The 22,515-nt window shown below is 44.3% G+C and overlaps 1 protein-coding gene across 2 annotated transcripts in view; it reads left to right on the plus strand.

Moving 5' to 3' along the window:
- The window catches only part of tle5 (TLE family member 5, transcriptional modulator), a 43,661-nt gene that overhangs the window by 10,123 nt on the left and 11,023 nt on the right, over window positions 1-22,515 (plus strand). For both annotated transcript variants that reach the window (XM_080006746.1, XM_080006747.1), the window contains exons 2-3: window positions 15,741-15,829; window positions 21,101-21,164. In XM_080006746.1, coding sequence (XP_079862872.1) covers window positions 15,741-15,829; window positions 21,101-21,164 — 153 coding nt within the window. The remainder of the gene's footprint in view (window positions 1-15,740; window positions 15,830-21,100; window positions 21,165-22,515) is intronic.

A 22,515-nucleotide genomic window follows, 5' to 3' on the forward strand; every position in this document is an offset into this window, starting at 1 on the left:
CAAATGTTTTTTTTTACTCCAATTTTTAACACACAAAGAACACAGTGATCGAGTTGGTGGGCATGGGGGCCTCGCCTGTGGGACAGGCAGTTTTGGCGGGGTGTCGGCCTTTCAGCACGGGACCTTGCTCCGGGCCGGTGGTCCATGCCTTGCACCATATGCTAACTCGATGTCATCCGCATGCTCACCGATGCAAGCAAAGTATCAGTGGTGCTCCTCCAAGAGACACACAAGACAGCTGACGACCACCTGAAGCTGCCTGGGTTCCTTCTCGCTGGTTCAATACACAGCAAACAACATGGTCTTGCAACCTTCGTTAAGACAGACATCAGTTGGTCACAAACAAGCCAATCGACACCTGGCTCCAAAATGGCCACAAGGGTAGATGAAACAACCATGGTAAACGTATATGTCTGTCTCCACCAACAGCACTGACGACATTGCTTCCGCTGTTTCATGCACCAACCATTTATGCGGGTGACTTCAACTGCCAACACACAGATTGGGGTTACAACTACACCACCCAAGACGGCAAGGTGCTCGTCGACTGGGCTTCCAACACAGAGGCTACACTGCTCTACGAACCGAAGGAACCTCCAAACGTCCACTCAGCAAGCTGGAACTCATACACCAACCCAGACCTGGCCTTCGCCGTCTGCTGTGGCTGCGACCCGATGCAAGAGAGACAAGTCATCGACAGGTTTCCACCCTCCCACCACCGAGCATCAGTCATCAAAATGCCATCACTGGTGCAGTCGGTAGCTGGAAAGCCCGTTAAACGCTGGAACTTCCGTAAGGCCAACTGGAACTCCTTCACAACTGAGACAGAGAGAGGGACTGCTCACCTACTGGGCCCGGACTCTGATGACATGGATGCGGCGCACTCAGCATACTGCAAGGTCCTTGTAAATGCGGCAAAAAAGTACACCCCCCCCCCCCCCCCCCCCCGTGGCTTCATCAAGACGTACATTCCGGGCTGGGACAATGAGTGCAGCTGCCTACTCTTGGACCACCAAAAGGCCACCACCCGAGAATAGAGAGATTCGTCTGCCACAGCCCTTCTCCAGAAGCTCGACGAGGTACGCAGAGAGAGGTGGACAGAAACAGTGAAGTCGGTAGACTTTACACACTCCAGTCGCAAAGCCTGGCAAGCCATAAACCAGCTGACGGGGAGGAGGTCAATGCCCTCCAGGTGCCCAGTAACTGCAAGCTCCTCAGAAATGGGAGGTTCCCGAATGCAGACAGAAACTTTGCGTGCACAACAGTGCGAGGCCCTCTCCAGGCCAGCCAGCGTCGACTCTTACATCTCACGTGACTTTACGGCACAAGAACTAGCTAGTGATTGATTGACAACCTGAAGTCGGGAAAGTCACCAGGGCATGACCACATCCACCTGGAGTTCATAAAACACCAAAGCCTGTCATCTTCCAGGTAGCTGTGCTCCTTCTTCTCCTCGTGCCTCCGCAGGTGCAATATCCCAAAGACCTGACGTCGCGTTACCACCATTGCCCTCCTAAAGCCGAACAAGCCCGCTGACGACCCAAAGTCATACAGACCAATCTCGCTGTGAACCATTCAAGATCATGGAAAGGCTCATCCATAGCAGGATCAACCCGGTGCTGGATCTTCCGCCAAGGAAAATCAACGGTAGACCAGGTAGCACTACTTGCCCAAGACATTGAGGACCGCTTCCAAGCCAATGGGAAAGCTGTAGTGGTGCTCCTGGACCTAACTGCCGCCTACGACAGTGTGGCATCGTGGTCTCCACCTGAAGCTGCTGCAGATGATCCCAGACAAGCACATGGTGTGCTTCATCATGGAGCTCCTGGCGAACCGCAGCTTCATCCTCAAGACCAGTGACGGCCAGCAGAGCAGGTTGCGAAGACTAAAGAACGGTGTGCTGCAGGGGTGAGTCCTTGCACCGATGCTATTTAACATCTACATCCACGACCTTCCAGTGACTGAGTCAAAGAAGTACGGCTACGTGGACGACCTGGCTATCTTGCTCTGAATACCATCATGGACTATGACTTAGGACGGGCTCAACCGAGACATGGGCACCCTGGCAACATACCTGAGGAAGTGGCGACTTCAGCTCAGTATAGGCAAGACAGTATCGGCAGCCTTCCACCTCAACCACAAGGAGTCAAAAAGAGAACTGGACGTGTTTGTCGAAAAACAAGCACCGAACATACCATAAGCTCCCAAGTACCTAGGTGTGAAGATGGACCGTACGCTGGGCTTCAAAGAACACCTAGAAGAAGTCAAGGCCAAGGTAACATCATGGGCAGCGCTCATCTGTCGACTGGCAGGTACAACATGGGGAGCAGACGCCAAGACACTACGGATAGCAACTCAGGCCCTGGTCTTTTCTGCAGCAGAGTACTGCATACCTGTTTGGGGACGGAGTCCACACGCAAAGGAGGTGGATGTGACAATAAACAACGTGCTCTAAACTGTGACAGTTTTGCCCCTGCGGCCATCCGAAGGGAAGCCGCCACCTAAGCTCCGGCAAGAAAGGCCAAAATGCATAAAGAGCACCTGCTGCAGACAACAACCACGGTAGTGCCCCCGAGCAGACTGGTCTCACGTCAGCACTACAACCTGGAGGCCCTGAGGTTACTCCAAGCGGCTCCAGAGGGACAGTCAACAAGGGCATGGACCGCCTCGTCCTGGACGATAGAGTGGGAGACTGCTGAGCCCAAGCGACTCCACCGCCACATCTGGGACCCAGGTGGAGGAGTCAGGGTGAAGAACTGCCACGCCGACAATGGACAACACTAAACCGGCTGCGAACAGGTGTGGGTCGCTTTAAGTCCTCCATGAAAAAATGGGGTTTCTCTGACAGTGCTGCCTGCGAATGTGGGGAACCTGAGCAAACAGCAGACCACATTATCAATGGATGCGACTACCACAGTCTAACATCTGAAGCTGGCCTCTTCACGTGTCCTGGACGATTTCAATGTTCCAGACAAATAGGAGGGATTCTGGTCAAATATTAATTGTTTATTGAGCTTACAAACAATTGCGAGACAGGCTATATAAAGAATGAAAACGTGAAGTCATGTCGGTTTAAACTATTTTTTTTTTAATGAATATTCAAAATAAAAATAAATAAATATTAGGAATATAACAACTTGAAATTAAATAAGTTCTAAATAAATAAAGTTTGTCGGTCTTCGTCGGGACATCTGGTTGACATATTTTACAACACAATGGATATACCGTCTGCTTTGGGTTGAACTTAAATATCACAAAAAGCACCAAACTATGGATGAACTATGTCCCTGTTGTCAATGATACACCATCTTTCTGCTTCTACGATGGGTTCTGGATCCTGCACTCTGTCTCGGCTCCGGGTATACTGTGTTTACAAGCACAACCTGTCCACAGGGGGAGGGGCGGGGCTTATTTCTATATCGACAAACATGATTGCTTAGAGGTGAGGGGGCAGCTTTGGATCGTCCAAACTGATTGGCTTTCCATTGCAACTTGCCGAATGCGGAGATGAACAGATCTGCACATTTATTTTATTTTTATTTAAATGATTATTTTATTTCAACATCAAGTATAAAAATATGCCGATAGTTATTATTTTATCACCCTGCACCAGTTTGAATTGTCCTTAGATTTGTCCTTAGAATTATTTTTTACCGGACATTATGACCTGAGGGATGTTAAATATGTCGACTTCAAGAGATTTCCCCGGTCAAAAAACACTAGAACTAATTGGGACAAGTGCTTAGAAGTCACTGGTGGACACGGACACACACACACACACACACACACACACACACATACAGGCAGACTCATCACAGGCAACCCCCCCCCCCCCCTCCCTTTACATCCCTCTCCTTTACTGCCATAGCTATCACAAGAAGAGACCATGTGCCAAATTGCTGTTCCAGTTTTCCTGGACTTAACAATTATATTTTGTCAATACATGTTGTTGTCTGATGTTCTCCAAAGAGAGGGGTTTGTGGCAGTCTTGTATAACAAAAAAGCTGTGCTCTTGTCATCCTGTAGGTTGTCCATACGACAGAGTTATTGCAGCAGTTCTTGATGATTAAAGAATTAATAAAGGGTTGCATTGCAGGTTGAGAATTTGAACTCCACTTGCAGATTAACTCAGATTGAACTTGAACTTGAGATGCAATGGCATACAAATACTCTGTGTTGTTTGCCCAGCATGTTGACCTCACAGGTAAAAATAAATAAATAAAAATGCTCCATTGCAGTGCGATGGTTTTGGACTCTCTATGGATGAGATGGGCATGTTTTCATTTAAAAAATAAATATTGGTGTACAATTTGTGTTAAATGGTTCAAACACATTTATTATCTCACAGAATTAAATTCTCAAGTAATTGAGGAGGCAAAAAACACAAGTAGGGCCGGATGTCGCTCCAAATCCTTCTATAGTTGTGGTACATTGTGATACCTTGACCTCAATTCCAGTTCCAAAATAATTGTTTATTTGACTCCAAATGGCTTTTTTTATGCCAGAGGTACAAGAGGACCATATACTGTGTTAAAAGGAAAGTCTCCACCTGGCTTAAAAAAATATTTTTTAGCTATCTTTCATTTTGTTTTTGGCTCGCTGCCTGACATCGAAGTGGTAAACCACTTGGCTATCAGAATTGAATGCCACAGTCTATTTCTCTCCTTGTTGCTAGTGATGCAATGTGATGGAGACTATAAAAGTATTCTAATTAGATACCCAGCGCCAAAGAGAAAAGTAGAAAGGAAGATAAGAAGAGCTGGTAGACAGGAGAGTATGCTAAACCTAAGGGAAGAGGATGTTTCATAACGCCAGTTTAACGCGATAGTAAACATGTACTACCTGCCTTAGATTTGATCTGTTTAGCTTCCAGATAGAGATGCACCAATCCATTTTTTTCAATTCCGATTCTGATACATATGTGCCGATTGTGATTCCAATACCAGAGCTATTTTTTCTTGAATATATTATCATTATTATTTGTAGTAGCAGTAGTAGTATTAGTTCAAGTTCAAGAGATATTTGTCACATACTATTATGTTCAATGCACTCATGGAAGAACTCGTTGTGAAAAAAGATTACAAAATCCACTGTATGAGATTATTTTGTTTTAAACTGGATGCAACCGACCATTACATTTGCAAAATAAAAGGGCAAAAATCTTGCAAAAAGTCAATCAGCTTTCAGTCAATCGGCGATTGACGATATATTCGTCCAATCACCCAAGCCTAGTTGCAGACTGTCTCATGTTACTTTACTGGGAGTTCATGGTCCAGCGCAAGCTATGGAATGGAATTTCGATTGGCAAGTGGATCAGCGACGTCAGTCAGATATACAATGAGTGAATGACGTCAGTATTGGCACCCAATATCGGATCAGTACCATCTCTACTTCCAGATAACCTACCTGGGTGGCAAAGTTATTTGCACATTGATCTGCAGACTGGCTTTGGTTTAGTGGTACTGGTCTAACCAAGGACGCTACCTCGAGTAGTTTTTGCAAGTAAAGTAGTTTTTGCACATGCACATGACTGACACAGCATATGCAACACGCACATAAATGTAAGTGCAATTGATGTTAAATTTGACAAAGACATACGGTAAGACATTGTAAAAGAACAGGATAGTTGCAATTCAGGGAATTGGGTTTTGAATATTGTTCAAAGATGTGCCCCCTTTGAATTCTGTTCTGAAAGTTGTTCAAATGGAACAGTCAAATAGTAAATATAGCTGCTGTGAATTAACTCATTGCCGGTTGGAGTATGAAAAGGGCATCATTGAAGAGAATTGTTTCAGAAATTGTAGCCATCTCGCTGCTACATGCCACCCTTTCCCCCCAACATCTACTATTGATTTCCGAAAGTATTTCCCATTTCCCATCATCATTATCCACAATAATAAATAAGATGGGTACATTCTATTTCTTGAGACATCCCTCTTGATGGACACCTGTTCGATTTTTAAGATTCATAGTGAAATAGGAGCTTGTACGGAGCTAATCTAGAAAAGGTTTGCAAACAAAATCACAGGCTCGCCTCAGCAGCTGCCCTGTCTGCTCTTGCCTCGGAAATACACCTGCATCAAATTCAGCAAGCAGAACTTGAATATAAAGAAAAACAGATGTCACTGCAGCTTCCCTATGTTTTTTTATTTTATTAATTTATTTTATTTTTTTTAGCTTTGCTCAAGTGTGTACCAGATACCACTACGTGTCTGTGTGTGCATACATTTATGTGCGTCTGCTGTATTTATTCATAAGGCTTGACTGTTGATGTGGGGGAGGAATGAAGTGTAGGCTTTCGTTTTACAAATTCATAAGAGATTGACTGCTGTGTGTGTGTGTGTGTGTGTGTGTGTGTGTGTGTGTGCGTGTGTGCGTGTGTGCGTGCGTGCGCATAGTTGGCTGTGTGTGTGCGCGCGCGCATAGTTGGCTGGTGTGTGCGAGCAAGTGGGAGTAAGCTCGCGGGTGGTGCAGCAAAGGGGTGCTGCGGCATCAGTATTGTGGCAGTGGCACTCCGTGAGGAGGTGTGTGGGAGGAAGGAGGTGTGTGAGGGTTGAATGGGTAGGGGGGGCGGCAGCCCTACCCACTCCCTCCCCTTCCCCAGAGCGGGGCACCGAGATGGAACAAAGCGGCTCGGCGGGGGGTTGTTTGATTGGCCGGGCCTCGCACAGGCTTCCCTAGACTTGCCAGAAGCCAAGGCTCTGCGCCGGGTGAGACAAGAGAATTAGCTGCTCCGTCTTTCTGCCTGCCTGTCTGTCTCTCTGAGAGCAGTGAGACCCAGAGACTGACTGGAACAACATGCCGCCTCACCCTGAGCAGAAAGCCCATTCAAATACCAAGAGGATTTGCAGTAAGACCCTGAAACTCCCCCTGGCTCAGTCTGTGTGCACGCTTATGTTTGTTTGTGTTTGGACTGTATAAACGAAGGGGGCATGAGTTGGGGTTTGTGAAATCTTGAACGGTCATGTACTACACACCCTTTTAAATATTTTTCTCACGTGGCTCACCTTTTTGACTGTGTACACTCCACTCATCGGAATACACAACTTGTACAAATCCTGGCCCGTCATCTGATGGCCTGTTGTTGTGTGACAGAGCCGAGCTTCCCCTCGGGGGTGGCTTTATGTCAGTCACATGTTGACACTCCCAGCCTCCTTCTCTCATTGTCCACTTATTTGTTTCTGAACTCTGGGAGTAATCTTATCCACTTCCCTCCTTCCCCCCGCCCTGCGCTGCCTCCTGGACCCCTGTAAGTAATAACCTTGGTTTTTTTACAACCAGGCATCAATCATCCGCACAAGCGTTCTAGGGTGTAATCTCACAGCTCCCTTCAGCAAGACTGGCTTTAATCTCAGCCCAGCTCTCCAAACCCGCAGCCATGTCGTCCCCACCACTTTCCCCACTCTTGACAAATTGCCCATTTCCCCTGGCTTTGCAGTCTTCTTAAACGTGTGTGTGTGTGTGTGTGTGTGTGTGTGTGTGTGTGTGTGTGTGTGTGTGTGTGTGTGTGTGTGTGTGTCCTATGTAGAACCATTCCTGCACCCCATCTGGTGTCAGCTATGTTTGTGTGCATGGCAAGAAGTGGTTTGTGTACATGGCAAGAAGTAAAGGCATAAAGTGTGTGCAACCAGACTGCCATGCTTGGCCAGTCTTGCGCTGGGGATTGAGATAGTTCCGTAAAGCGGAGGCCAAGCCATGCCAAGCCTAGTTTGCGAGGGCACTTCTCTCGAAGTGATAAAAGTAGAATAATCCCCTTTAAAGTGTCTTAACGAGGTCAAATCGGCTGGACACACACTGTGTGTGTGTGTGTGTGTGTGTGTGTGTGTGTGTGTGTGCGTGTGTGCGCGCGGTGGGATAACGCTCTAGAAATGGGGGTAAGCCCTGACTTGGTCCGTGAGAGATAATAATCAAAATCAAATTCCTGGCCCAAACAGGATTAGGCTCTCCCAGCGCTCTATCTAAAGCCCCTGTTCAGAGCGGCTGAAGACACAATCCTATTCCTCAGCCCTCCCTAACACACACACCCACATGCACCCAGAAACTAGCGTCGCAAGGCTGGCATGCCCTGGGCTGTCTTAGCCAGCGCTAGCCTTGGCTGCAGGCCAGCGAGCCTTGTCCTTCTCTCAGATCACTGGGCACATACGCTCTTACCCAAACACTAATCTGGGATATTTAGATTGAATTGGTTGGAGCTATTCTTAGATGGAGGATCTGATCTTGTTTAGTGTATGCATATTAATGCCCCAAAATTCTGGCCCACAGTGAATCGTGCCATGGTGAATATAGGCTACAAGTGAAATACCTACCTCCTCCACCAATGCATGTAGCTCTCCCTGGTGCTGTATCGCACAAGGGTGGAGACTTTCAAAGATCTGGTTTGGGAATGTGTTATTTGAGTATACAGTATAAAGTGGGTGCCTCTGAGGTATTAATGGGAAACTCTGCTGTTTACCTCACCTGCGCTTTTCTTTTCACCTCCTTCACAGTTATGTATCTGCCTTCAGGCTTATAACCAGCCCACAGCATCATATTCAAATGCACAATCTTGGCAAAAATACTAACAAAGGTAATGTCTATAGAACCTATACAAAATACAATTTCCAGTCATTAGCATCATAACATAGATGATAAAATAAATAAGCAAGCTGGTCACAGAATAGAAATTATCGTATAAAAAATTAGCCTGATCATGTAAAAGCTAAATTATTAAAGTAGGTCTTATGGAATTAGATAATTCTGAAAGAAGCCCACTCACAGAAATTTGTCTTGATTTGGGAACTAAGGGACCACCACATCCTCATGTGGAGACCGGAGATGACACTCCCAACTGTTTAGGGTGGATGTCACAGTTAACTGGTTTCACTATTAACTGTTGAAAAAGTTCATGGCTTCCAAGCCTGTTTCCAAAACAACATTTTCTCTGAGACAAGTTTAGGGCTGGTCCACAACTGTTAACAGCCGAGCGGTGCTCTGTGAACGTTTTGGGCGATACAATATTGCTTTCATACATTTTTACGTTTTTCTCCACGAGTTCATCAGCAGTTGTTAATTCTAGTCAATTCTAAAACACACCTTCTTTTCCCCAACTTATTTAGATGTTTTTAACATAAAGAAGCTTCACAGGGTTTGCTTTAACGACCAAATACATGTTGAAGGAACACCGATCAGCCACAACATTAAAACCACCACTAATATTGTGTAGCTCCCCCTCGTGACGCCAAAACAGCTCTGACCTGTCGAGGCATGGACTCCACGAGACCTCTGAAGGGTCCTGTGGTATCTGGCAACAAGACGATAGCAGCAGATCCCTTAAGTCCTGTAAGTTGCGAAATGGAGCCTCCATGGATCAGGCTTGTTGTTCCAGCAATTCCCACAGATGCTCGATCGGATCGGACCCTAACCCCAGCCAGCCACATGATGTAGATGAAAATGTGATTCATCAGACCAGGCCACCTTCTTCCATTGCTCAATGGTCCAGTTCTGACGCTCACATCCACATTGAAGGCGCTTTCAGTGGTGGACAGAGGTCAGCATGGACACTCTGACCGGTCTTTGGCTACGCAGCCCCATACACAGCAAGCTGTGATGCACTGTGTGTTCTGACACCTTTCTATCATAGCAGCATTTACTTTTTCACCAATTTGTGCTACAGTAGCTCTTTTGTAGGATCAGACCAGACAGGCTCAACTTCACTCCCCACCGCATCAATGAGCCCATGGGTGCCCGTGACCCTGTCACCGGTTCACCTGTTGTCCTTCCTTGGACCATCTTTGGTAGGTACTAACCACTGCATACCGGGAACACTACAGAAGACCTGCTATTTTGGAGATGCTCTGACCCAGTCGTCTAGTTATTACAATTTGTTCCTTGTCAAAGTGGCTCAGATCCTTACACCTACAAATTTTACCAACACATCAACTTCAAGAACTGACTGTTCACTTGCTGCCCTTGACAGATGCCATTGGAACAAGATGAGCAATGTTATTCACTTCACCTGTCAGTGGTTTTAATGTTTTGTTCTGTATATATCTGGTTTTTCCCTTCATAGTGTTGCATAACAAATTGGCTTATAATAATTGTCAAACCGTTAAACCACATTGTTTTTCTCAGACACAATATCATATGCTAACACCCGCTCCATATGAGAAAATTAGTTCTGTATGTAATGCGAACCATTTAGTGTTGTCTATGTAGTGAGTGAAATTTTGAAATTCATTATGTACTGAAGGCAGAGCCAATACAGTAAAGTTAAAGAAATAGTGTATTAAGACTTTTGTAATGGTTGAGTAAGCAACAAATATCGTCAAGTGACCGTGATACAGTTTTGTTGTATAAATGAAATGAGGATTAGAAGATATGACCAAAAAATATTCACAATGTAACAGATGAATGTTTAAAATCTCAGCCAGGTTCTCTGACTTTATGATGGGAGTTGGGGGAGAGATGTAGCTGAAAAGATCCTTCTAAATGTTGTTTTGGATCTAACAGACAAGCTGGCTTTGAGAAATAGGCCAACTGTGAGTCAGTGGGGATCCACTGCATTCATTTAAAAGTGGGAATGAGATAACATCCAGTCATTAGTGAGTGATTACAAGGCCCAGGCACCATCCCCCCCCATCATGTGTTTTCTCACACACACACACACACACACACACACACACACACTCCTGCCGAGATGTAAACAGTTAGTCTATGCTTCAGGAAATACAATCCCCACTCCGCCGCTCCCCTCAGGCAGGATTTATACTGAGGAGGATGTTTTTCCGATGATACCCGCTGTTTTGTGTTTGTGTATGTCTGTGTATGTGAAGCAAAGCCCCCCAACACACACACACACACACACACACACACACACACACACACATACACACACAGCCCTCCGTTAATCTCATCCTCCCCCTTCCATTGTCGAATGATCTACAGCAGAAACACAGCCTGGGCTTTGTAATCCTTATTTAAGATAGACGTTATGGTTCAGGGTAGGTTTCACATGGATTGGATCGGATGATGGTGTGTGTGTGTGTGTGTGTGTGTGTGTGTGTGTGTGTGTGTGTGTGTGTGTGTGTGTGTGTGTGTGTGTGTGTGTGTGTGTGTGTGTGTGTGTGTGTGTGTGTGTGTTGTTTTCCAGAAGGGGTCCGAGGTTGGGGGTGGGGAGTGGGATTGTGTGAGGTGTAGGGGTGTGGCAGCAATTTCCTGAAACGATGAATCCCATTTATTCGCTGAAGACTGTCTCAATTGCCCCAGCAGTGCACAAAGCTTTTTAATGCTTTAATGATGTCTCAAAGGAGCAGGGCAGAATGAAATTAGAGATTGTCCTACATTTTGTGTGTGTGTGTGTGTGTGTGTGTGTGTGTGTGCGCGTGCGTGCGTGCGTGCGCTATGTAAATTGTGTGAGAGAGGAAGATAGTGTGTGGGCTGTTGTATCCATGCCACGTGTATGATTCATGGCAGTGAATATTTGTTCCTCTTGCAGCGAAGCATCATATAGAGGCTTATCATCCCCACATACACTCACACGTACATCGTTTTCACCGTCACAAACACACACACCTTCCCTTCTCCATTGCATACAAAAGTGAGGAAACACACACTGCAGGGGCGCACAATTCCTCTCCTGTATGAATCTGGCTGAACCGACGGGCTCCTCTCTCTCACCCCCGCCCCCCCCCTCCCCCTTTCTCTCTCACAGAAATACATTTACACTCTTACGGTGTGCTGGCACCTTTTTTGTCACAGCAGATGGCATGTGTCACCATATTACGGCAGTATTTCATTAACGTTATGGGCATCCATCTGTTGTGGCCCTCATGGAGCATCTTGTTTTGGTCACTGGGAGAAAGAGGGATAAACACAATTAGCTCTGCATACTGCACAGACATGGGAGACGTGAGTTCGCCCTGCACGCACAGTTTATGGCAAAACATTTGGGTGCAGCCGAGGTGAAAAAGATCTTAAAATGTAAGGCTTACTGATTCGATCAAATATCACGATATATATAAGTATACCATATGTTTTGACTAATAACTAAATATTGATAATTTTAGCAATATTTGGCGGTTGACTGTTTGTGCTTGTGCTTTTATAATATAGACACACAATGAACAATCCTTAGAAATGTGGATGTTATAACCACATAGGTAGAGGTGTTGATTAAAACAGAACATTATATATGTTTAGAATTAATTTTTATTTATTTTACTGTAATCCAGCCTTAAAGACAACATTTAACAATAGAAGAAGAATCTTTATTTGTCATGCGACACACCACACTACAACACATACACATGCTTTGGATGGTGGATATTTGACTTTAAGTCCCTGTAAAGTGTAAAAACATGCTGAAAACATGTGAAAAGACTGAACGATGTAGTGATGAGAGTTAGAACGTTAAACTGTTTCTCACCATTTTTCTGGTATGGATTTTTTGGGAGGGGCTAAATGGAGCGGTTATACTCAGCATGGCCCCTTCTCGAACACTAGATAAACACCAGGTCAGAATCGAGGCATCAGTGGTGAAATTAGCTAAAATAACATCCCGGAGTTTGGGATAAAATGTTGTTTTGGGAACAAACAGCTGGAGTAAAAGGCGTCTTTCGAGAGAACAGTCCTGTCGGTTTGATCGTGCGGGTTTGGTTACGTTAACATTAGCTGCATGCTAGCAGGCCGCAACCTGGCCTATGGAGGAGCCAGCAGGGAGCACCGAAGAGCAGGCAGTTCCGCAGCCAGACAGCAGTGCTTTGAGGCCTGCAACCAGAGACACAGGACTGGGGACTGCCTGTCCACATTGAGATTTGAAGATAAGGGAAATTTCCTGTCTCAGTGGCACACCATTGGCGGGTGATACGCACAGTTACGCACAGCGCCGGGTAAAATGGGAGGGTGAACAGCTATGGGTTAAGCGGAACATTTGAACATGGAAATGACTTACTCCAATACAATCAGAATCAGAAATACTTTAATAATCCCAGGGGGAAATTACTTTTGTTACAGCTCCAAATCTACACACAACATATTTACATAGAACATATAATAATTACTAAGAAACATATTTATATATAAATATATATGTGAACATATCTATATGTTATAAACATATCTATATAGAGTGTAAAAACATACAAACATTTAACACAATGAAATGTAAACATTTAACACAACACAAATGGGCGTGGTTTCAGTATCTTCAGTGGACATGCCCTCAGCGTCTCAGAGCAGCTGGAACTTTTTTTTCATGATTTTGAAACCTAATTTTATATACTTTATATACTATACAATTTTTTTATTCATTCAAATTTGGCTGGGTGGTTAATGACAAATGAGAACATAAATTCATTTTGCTTTACACAGACTTTAAATTCAATTGATAGCAGCTGCACGTTGTCCTATATTCCCATATCCTTTGTTCACTAGCAGTCATGGTAATAACGTAACCCCTGCCCCACCTCCATAGAATTATGTTGTTTACCCTGAGGGGCTGAGATTCACAACAGTGGCCTTTGTAATACCTCCACTTTCTGTTCTTTTCTTTTATTCAACCAATTTTTAATAACAACGAACAATTCCATATATGTACATATTACCCTAAGCTTGTGTTGTGGACACATTCGGGGACTTTGTTTTTGATGCTCTGTTTTTTCCGTGATGCAGCAGCGTCTGGATGCTGGCTCTCTGTGTTAGCAAGGTTCCATGCTACCCTCTGCTGCCAGCTAACCCCCGCCCACGCTAGGAAATTAATAGCAGCCACCAGCCAAATGTTTTAGATCATGGCCGGTCATTTCTCTCCCGCTACAGCAGACACTTTGGCATGTTGTCAACCGCTGTTTTAGATTTCTGTTCAAATTGGACAAATCAGTTTTGCCAGTAAAACAGCTAAAGTTTAGGGTCAGGTTTCTTAAGTCCACAAATCTGGTCTTTGGTTGATGCCAGAAATAGGTTGCACGTTATAGATCGATGAGATTTAGCCCCCAAGGTCTACTGCCTTCCTTCCTGATCCAAGTTAGAGAGTCTTTTAGCCCCGGTGCAGTATCATCTCCCTCACCCTGGATTTTATTCATTTTTGACTCTCCTTCCCTTCCTATCTTCCTGTCTTTTCGTCCCTGTTGACAGTGAGAACTGTAGGTATTTTAAACGGTTTGATTCTGCACTGCACACCATGCAAATGCACATATGGCTAGAAACCAGTACTATTGCAGGGATATGCAGTGATGTATGAGTTTTACTCTTATATCAGGGCTTTTGGTGGCTGTTTTGGGGCCAACCAGCTGACTGGCTGGCCGAGGAGATAGTGGAAAAGGTTACGCTACTTAAAGTCAGTCTCTGTGCATAGGGGGTGATTTTGTGTGTATTTTTTTTTTATTTTTATTTTTTTAAATGTGTGTTGTAACAGCACAATCATTTCAGCACTTCGCATGACATTTTAAAGCGTAATGGCTGAACTCACTGCACCCAGAGCTGTTTTGCAAGCCAACAGATTTCTGTACTTGGTGGAACCCTTAACCTCTGAGGCTATGCATGAAATACTAACGCTACGGTGGCTGACTTGATCCATTTTCGCAGTTAAAAATAAGTATTACATATGTAATTTTGTGGATAATGCACTACTAAGCAGTTTTAAAGTATGAATATTGTTGTTGTTGTTGTTGTTGTTGTTATTAATATTATTATTATATATTAACTTCCAGCAGTGGGCTCATTAGTGCCATGCTGTGCCACACAAAACCACATAGTCATCCATCTCAGACCAAACTACACCATGATTTTTTTTTTCTTTCAACCTGAAACGATCCTGCTAACCAAGCCCTGGCCACAGTCTCTTGCATGTGAAGCAGCCTATTTGTAGTTATAAAACAAGGCTGAACGTCACGCCATGGGGGGTGAGGGGCCAGCGCAGCCAGGTCATTCCCAACAGGAGTGAGGTTAGCTTCCCATAAGTGCCACAATCAGAGTTCTGGTGGGGTTTTTTTATGCCTGCTCAGTCGCAGTGGGGAAAATGTTGATTTCTCCCACCTGACCCATTATGCAGCCTGCTGAGAAATAATGAGATTTTGTCCCTTTTTTGGTTTGATGTTTGCTGTGCTGCCGGCTCCAGCACACAAGCAGGCCGTCTACTGCTGCCTGGGGAATACGGTGTGGACTGAATGACAATAAGGGCTAACAGAAACACTCAGTTACTAACTGGAAGAACTATGGAATAGCTGGCTGTATGGATAACAGAGACACTGTGTACACCTAGACTAAGTGCTTCAACATGCAATCAGAGTGCCATACACCACAAGGAGTGTTTCCATGTTCAGTGTAGCTGGCCCTACAGGGAGTTCAACCCCTAACCTTTGCAGTGCTAATGCCATGCGCGACCTATTTATCACAGGAGTCCTTTCAGCAACATTCTTATGCTTGTAATTTTTGTTCATTTATTTCAGTGCAGGTGGGTGCACATTCTGTACATTAATATCTTGTATACTACTGCTGTCACCAACGTACGAAAGACAAAGTCCTCATCCGCCTACCTGGAAGTGAAATGGTTTTCTGGGTCTAACTTTTGTCAGCGTTGTGCGCTTACCTTTCCGCCTGCACCGGATTGAATTGATGAGTGACTGTTTGATTTCATGACCATGTTTAAAAAAACATTTTCTCGCTTTCTCTCTCTCTCTCTCTCCCTCTCTTTCTCTCTCGTCCCCCCTCCCCTTCTCTTTGTCTTTCTGCCTTCTTTCTTTATTTCACTGAACTTTTTCCTTTGGCAGGCTTCATCACAGCAGCTGAAATTCACGACCTCTGACTCCTGTGATAGGATCAAGGATGAGTTCCAGTTCCTCCAAGCACAATACCACAGGTATACACACTCACATAGATGAATACATAGACCATGCAAACACAGACATGCACACACACAGATAAAAGAGAAGCTGTTAAAATGCCACAGCCCGGTAAGTGCAACACTTCATAGTGAGCAACATATCTCCAGGCTGTACATGCATCGTTTTATGTTTTTCTTTATTGAACACATTTTTTTCCCCACTAGTTAATGTGCTAAAGTGCAGAACAAGCAAGCTGCACGATGGCTGCAATAGGCTCTTTTATCCACTGTGTCCCATGCTTTACCCAGAAATATGTGTCTTGCCTGTGCACACACAAAATCTTGCGATACACTCATTAAACTGGAACACTGTACAACATTGAAATTTAGATAGCACATTCTTTACAAAGGAAAAAAAAAAGTCAATGTATGAAAACAAATACCCATCCATCCACGAATAAATGTACTGAAGGCTTTACTGCCTAAGCACATTTGGTCAAGTGTGACCAGTAATCTTGGGAGGAACATTTTACTGTACATGACGGGAGACCAGATCTCTCTGTTTTTATCCCCGTCAGATCATTTCGGTTTTACGTTCACTTCCTCTGAAACTGTTTCTTACACCGTGTTACTCACAACAAAAAACAAAATCAAACAATCCCTCTCATGAAGTGTAAAAAAAACAAAAAAACAACCAAAAGCATTTTTTCAGTTGAATACTGATGTGTCAAATACTGTTGTAATAGCGCTTTAGATAAATTCTTGTCAAAATCCTTCACATTTTTATGTTTCAAACAAAGCATCATTTATTAACATAAACCTGCATTTGGCAAAATGGTACATCTACTCCAACCTCCTTACCTTTCCCAAACACCCCCAATTGACATTTTATGTGGTGGCGGAGACTGCAAAACCATTTTTCATCACTCTTTAATGATTGGCCACACAGCACTATATTTAATCAGCCCAGTAAGTGTATTTGTTAAAATTTTCCTGGATTAAGGTTAACCCAATCCTAACCCTTTTATACAACTCTTTTAAAACAAAGGAATAAGGTAGCTTGTGTTCAAGGCCTGCCTTTTTAGTTGGCCTTGATAAATCCGGTTTGTCAGCCTTTGTTTCAAAGGAGCTCTACCGCAACACTGCCCTTCAAGTAAACATCCTCTATTGATCCTCACCTGAATCAACCTCATTTACTAACAGCTAGTGAGTCCTTCGGCCACTTGAAAGGGTTACAAACTCTGACCTGAGGTCCCGAGGAGGGGGGTCTGACCTCCACAGTTCTGTTTCATAGCAAGTTTCATTTCTGAATCAGTCTGTGGGCTTAGAGCCTCAGCAAGCGCTCCTGTCTTTGAGAGTTGGGTCTTTGGAAAAAGTCCCTCCTGTGATGGTGCTCAATGCTCTCCGTTCCCCTCAGAACTTTCCTCAGGCTCACTTCTGCAGGCTACAGCAGCTTATCAGAGATGGTTAAAGGCACATGAAAGCCCTGGCATGTCATCTGTGAAATCCCTGCTCGGTTCTGATGGCTCTCGTTTTTGCAGTGTTCTCGAGCATCATGAATGCATCGCATGCCTTTCTTTTCATGCCTGAATTCCCATAGCGGTAAACACCGACGTTTAACCCTCTTTTAGAGAGCAAGGGCTTGGTTAAAAGAATTCCATTTTTGTCTGCACATACAGAACATGTATACAATGCCTATTGACTTGGGAGGATGTGTGTGTTGGTGGTACGGGGTGTGGGCCAGGGGAACCACAGACGAGGCTTTGTAGCGCTCCGCCGGCATGCAGCGCTTGTCTGTTGCTGAAGCTTTTAAAAGGCAAATGTACCGCAGGCGTTCCCCAGAGTATAGTAGCGAGCATTGTAGCTGCCGCTGTCTTCCTCTGTCTTTCTCCCCCAACGCCTCCACCCACTCCTCCCCTGATCCTCCCTTCGTTCACATGCATAAATAGATCAGGGAATACATAAATCAAAATAAAGATGACAGCAGGAGCGATTTAGAGACGGAAGAAGCAGCAATAAAACTCCATCAAAGTGTCGTTTGAGAGCAGCAGCCGAGGCCCGAGGGCTGCCGAGCACCAATCAGAGGAGGCACAAAGCCAGTCCCAGGTAGGCTGGCAGCAGGAAGGCCTGTCGTCATGACAACCCACCACACGTCATACGCATGTACAAGAGGAAGCAGGAGTTAGTGAGGGTTTTCTATTATTTTTTTGGTAGGAGGCAGGAGAAGTGGAAGGGAAGGGAAGATGTGGAAGGTGGCTGTATTTACAGTTAAATACAGCCACCCTATATCCAGTTCCCCTCCCTTAGGACCTTTTGTTGAGGAGGTGAATTGTGATGAGTTGGTTACTGTGTGGCCTGTTCACCTGCGCGACACAGCTCCATCTGTAGCCCTGATCACCCAAAAACCGGCAGAATCGCAATCAGCTTTTTTCATCCATTTTTTTTCCAAGTGGCTATCTCAAAATAGTGTTGATTTTATCCCTGACTATATATTTGATGGGTTGACATCTGTGTGTAAAACAGCAAGCGGCAAGTCAATATCGAAGCAATGATTTAAGCTTTCACAGCGGGCCTCTCTCTCCATATTCCTCATGTTTTCTTATTCTGCAGTGGACCAAGCCAGAAAAAAACATTCAGTAAACTCAACAACAAATCAAGGTTTCCTTGTATGTCTTCAAACCTCAGAAGTTATTATTCTGCAAGGTAAAATAGGTCTCTGAGGTCCACAAAACATGTTTTTGAATTTTTTTGCTGAAATTACCACTCATATTACGCATTCTAGCCATTCCTGGGAGTTTTTCATAATAGGCCCCGCTTTAAGATCATTCTCATAGAAAATGAATACCTTGATAGCAAATAGGATTTGTTTAAAGGGGACCTATTGTGCAAAACTCACCTTTTCAGCGCTTGTGCACATACATTTGCTTTTCTGATGGGCCTACCAACACATAAACCATGAAATAAGACAACCCAGTCAGTTTTTTGTGAGCCGTCTGTTTCAGAAAACATGTCCTAAACAAGCCGCTTTGCTGCCCCGATTGACATCACCGAGGGCTTCTATCTAATAGAACCGCCCTCCATCTGACTAACTCATCAAACAGATATTTTAAAAGAAAGAGGAATTAATACCAATTTTCTGTGAAGAAACTGCGTATGATGGAAAAGTAAGTATTAAAAAAATTGTTTGTTTATTAAAAAAAAATAATAATAACTGCGCTACATAAACTGCAGACTACAGCGCTCAAATCGCTGTGTTTTTCTCCAAACAACAAATACATTTGTGTTTATATTGTAGATTTATTTATGTTTTTTTCCGACATTTATGTTTTTTTCCGACATTTATGTTATTTTCCGACATTTATATTAAACAAATCCCCGCGTCAGAGTCATGATGCGTCACAGTGTCTCTTCCACAAGCTCGGTGCACGGCAACGAAAGTCAGAACAAACTTTTAAATTCGGCCTTGTAGATCTACTATAAGTGAAGATTCAATAAATGGATTACTTCTTTCTCGCCTCAAATTTATTCAGAAACTGATTTCTGATAGGACTGATAGGCTGAAATCAGCGAAAGTTACGGAGTAAGTACAACGAAACCCGGAAGCCATGCTCAAACGCCACTGACTCAAAGAACCCGGAACTTGTGCTCAAACCCCATTGGCTCATAGAACTCGTGGCCTCAGGAGGGTGGCTCCTCTCACAAAAAACAGCCTGTTTTGGAACAGGATAGAGGTGTCTAAGATTGGCTAGAATGTATAATCTGAGTGCTATTTTCAGCAAAACAATTAAACATGTTTTGGGGACCTCAGAGACCTACATATTAACTTGTGTAAAAAGGAGCATAATAGGTCCTGTTTAATGCTACAACATCAACAAGAATCAAAAGTGGAGGATAGGATGGGCTGAAATTAACACCATCCACAACTATCTTCTGCTCAAATTATGGGCGAAGCCTTTCACTATGAATTTCAATAAGCTTGTCAATATCACCCATGTGTAACACTGCATTCAGCCTGCCAGTTTAGACACATAGCGATGGAAATTCAGCCAGCTCTGTGTGTAAGCGAGCTGTCATTCCTGCAGACAGCAGAGTGGAACATCCAGCCGTCAGTATATATACACACACATGCCATAAAACAGGTCTCAGACTTATCCCTCAACTGAACCCATCCGCTGTGCGCATGTATCTATCTATTTAATCCCTAATTTATCCAATCCTGGGATCGGATGATGCCATCTGAGCCGAAACTTGCCAGAGTCGGCTGTTTCAATCAGATGCAGATGTTTTCTTTTCTTTGACAAGCAGTTGATGGTGTTGATGCAGCTGTCGACCTGTGTGACATCAGCACTGACATGATTACAGCTAATGGCTGTCGCTGGAACCACGGCGTACCTCTGAGCTCGAGCGTTCACGAGCTATATTTAGACACGCAGATGACTTGGATGCCTTTCGGCCTGATTTTGAAAAACGCATGTTGGGGTGGCTCCATTCGCCAGTGTTGGCAAATGAGCTTGTCTTGGTCTATGTCATCGAGATTGATGTGCAGCTTGTCAGACATTCCGTTACGAGCCTGATTGGTAATGAGGACACACTGGAGGCCTCGGTGGTGATGTCCACATTTAAAAGGTCGCAGATTGCTATGTTGATTATTGTGATGGTACATATAATGATGGTAGCTATGCTAATGAGTAGTGCTAAAACGATGCATAGCTCTAATGATAGGAAGGCTGCCAATAACTAATAATAAATATGATTAAGATGAGACGATCCCTAAATGCTGACAGCAGTAAAAGTGTGGATGTTGTTCATGAAGTTGAATCCATAAATGGGGCTGGGTATTGAAATGTCATACATGGAGTCTCTATTGCATATACTACCGAAGATTGAACAATTCTGACTTTCACTGCCAAATTTCAATTTCCAAGTAATGTCTTCAGTGTTGGCAAGCTTAAAATAAAACGTAATGTGTTCTGCATCAGATTAAACATAATGTTTCATTTGTCATGTCTTTTTTTTTTTTCTAAGATTTAGAAGTTCCCTAACCCAATACAGCTAATTTTGGATAAAAAAAATAAATAATAAAAATAATAATAATAATAAAAAGATTGAAAAAATGATCATTTTGAACTAATGTCAGTAGTCTATCAGGATGGATATTTAATGTTTTTAAACACAACTAGAGCTATTTTTTCTATTAAATTCACTTGGAGGGGTTGGATTAATGAAGGTGCCCGTTGCATCCTGTAGCAGAAGCTACTCCTTCGTAACCCTGACTGGTAGAGACTCCATCTTTCCCCCTCTCTGCAGTTTGAAACTGGAATGTGACAAGTTGGCCAGTGAGAAGTCAGAAATGCAGCGCCATTATATCATGGTGAGTAGGTGTGTGTGTGTGTGTGTGTGTGTGTGTGTGTGTGTGTGTGTGTGTGTGTGTGTGTGTGTGTGTGTGTGTGTGTGTGTGTGTGTGTGTGTGTGTGTGTGTGTGTGTGTGTTTCACAAATAAATAATTTCCTCTTCACGCCTGTCTTTATTTGTTTTCCCCCTCCATTTTCAGTGTAATCTCTTGTATTTGTGTTGTTTTTATGATTGCCCCCCTTCCACCTCTCTTTTATTTCTGAAGTCATTCTGTGTTCCACTCCCACCTAACTCTCTTTTTTCTTTCTCTTTGTATTGTGTATTGTGTGTGTGCCTGTGTGTGTGTGTGCGCCTGTGCCTGTGCCTGTGCCTGGCTCTCCGTACACACAAACACATGCTCCACCTCGGGGCTAATCTCATTGTTGCTAGCCGCGGCTGTGTAGCCGTCTGATATTCTGCCTCTAATTGATCCTCTGACTGGCTTTAATCTCATCTAATCTGTGCCACCGCACGGCTCTCTCTCTATCAGCCAGCTAGCTCACACACGTGCATACACACTCACACATTTTCACAGGCCCTCACTCCCTCCCCCATCCGCCTGCCAGTAGCCATGCGCGCGCACCACACACACACACACACACACACACACACACACACACACACACACACACACATACACGCACATGCACACACCTTACACTCATAGACGAGCACAGGCATGCAAACAAAGGCCCTTTCGGCAAACACACACCACACACATACCCTCACTTTCACACACAGACACACACTCCATCAGTTGGACAGCAGCCACATACACACACTCACATTAGAGCACACTCCTCCACAGGCCTGGCCAGGCTGATCACCTCCCCCCAGTTCTCCTCTAATAGCCTATCAGGTTGCTCCACTCCCCCCGGCTGGTGGCGGCACCTCCATTTCCCCTGCGCTGTAATTACTTTAGGGAGCTGCTCGTGGGGGAGGCAGGTGTGTGTGTGTGTGTGTGTGTGTGTGTGTGTGTGTGTGTGTGTGTGTGTGTGTGTGTGTGTGTGTGTGTGTGTGTGTGTGTGTGTGTGTGTGTGTGTGTGTGTGTGTGTGTGTGTGTACACTGGAGATGGTCCCAGTGTGATCTTAACAAGGAAAATGTTTAAGAGAGAAAAAATTTAAATGTTTGTACGGTATGTGTGTGCGCTGGCAAATATATGTGTTTGTGCGTTCGTGTGTGTGGTTCCTGTCTGTGCAAATACATGCATGAGAGAGATCTGTGAGTTGTTTGTTTTCCAGTGACAGAGTTGGCGCCCTGCAGACAGAGTGGGTGATTAAAAGGGTTGACACCGAAAGGGTGGCCCTCTCATTAACACTGAGCACCCAAC

Source organism: Zeus faber, assembly GCF_960531495.2.
Source record: "Zeus faber genome assembly, chromosome: 1".
NCBI classification, from domain to species: Eukaryota; Metazoa; Chordata; class Actinopteri; order Zeiformes; family Zeidae; genus Zeus; species Zeus faber.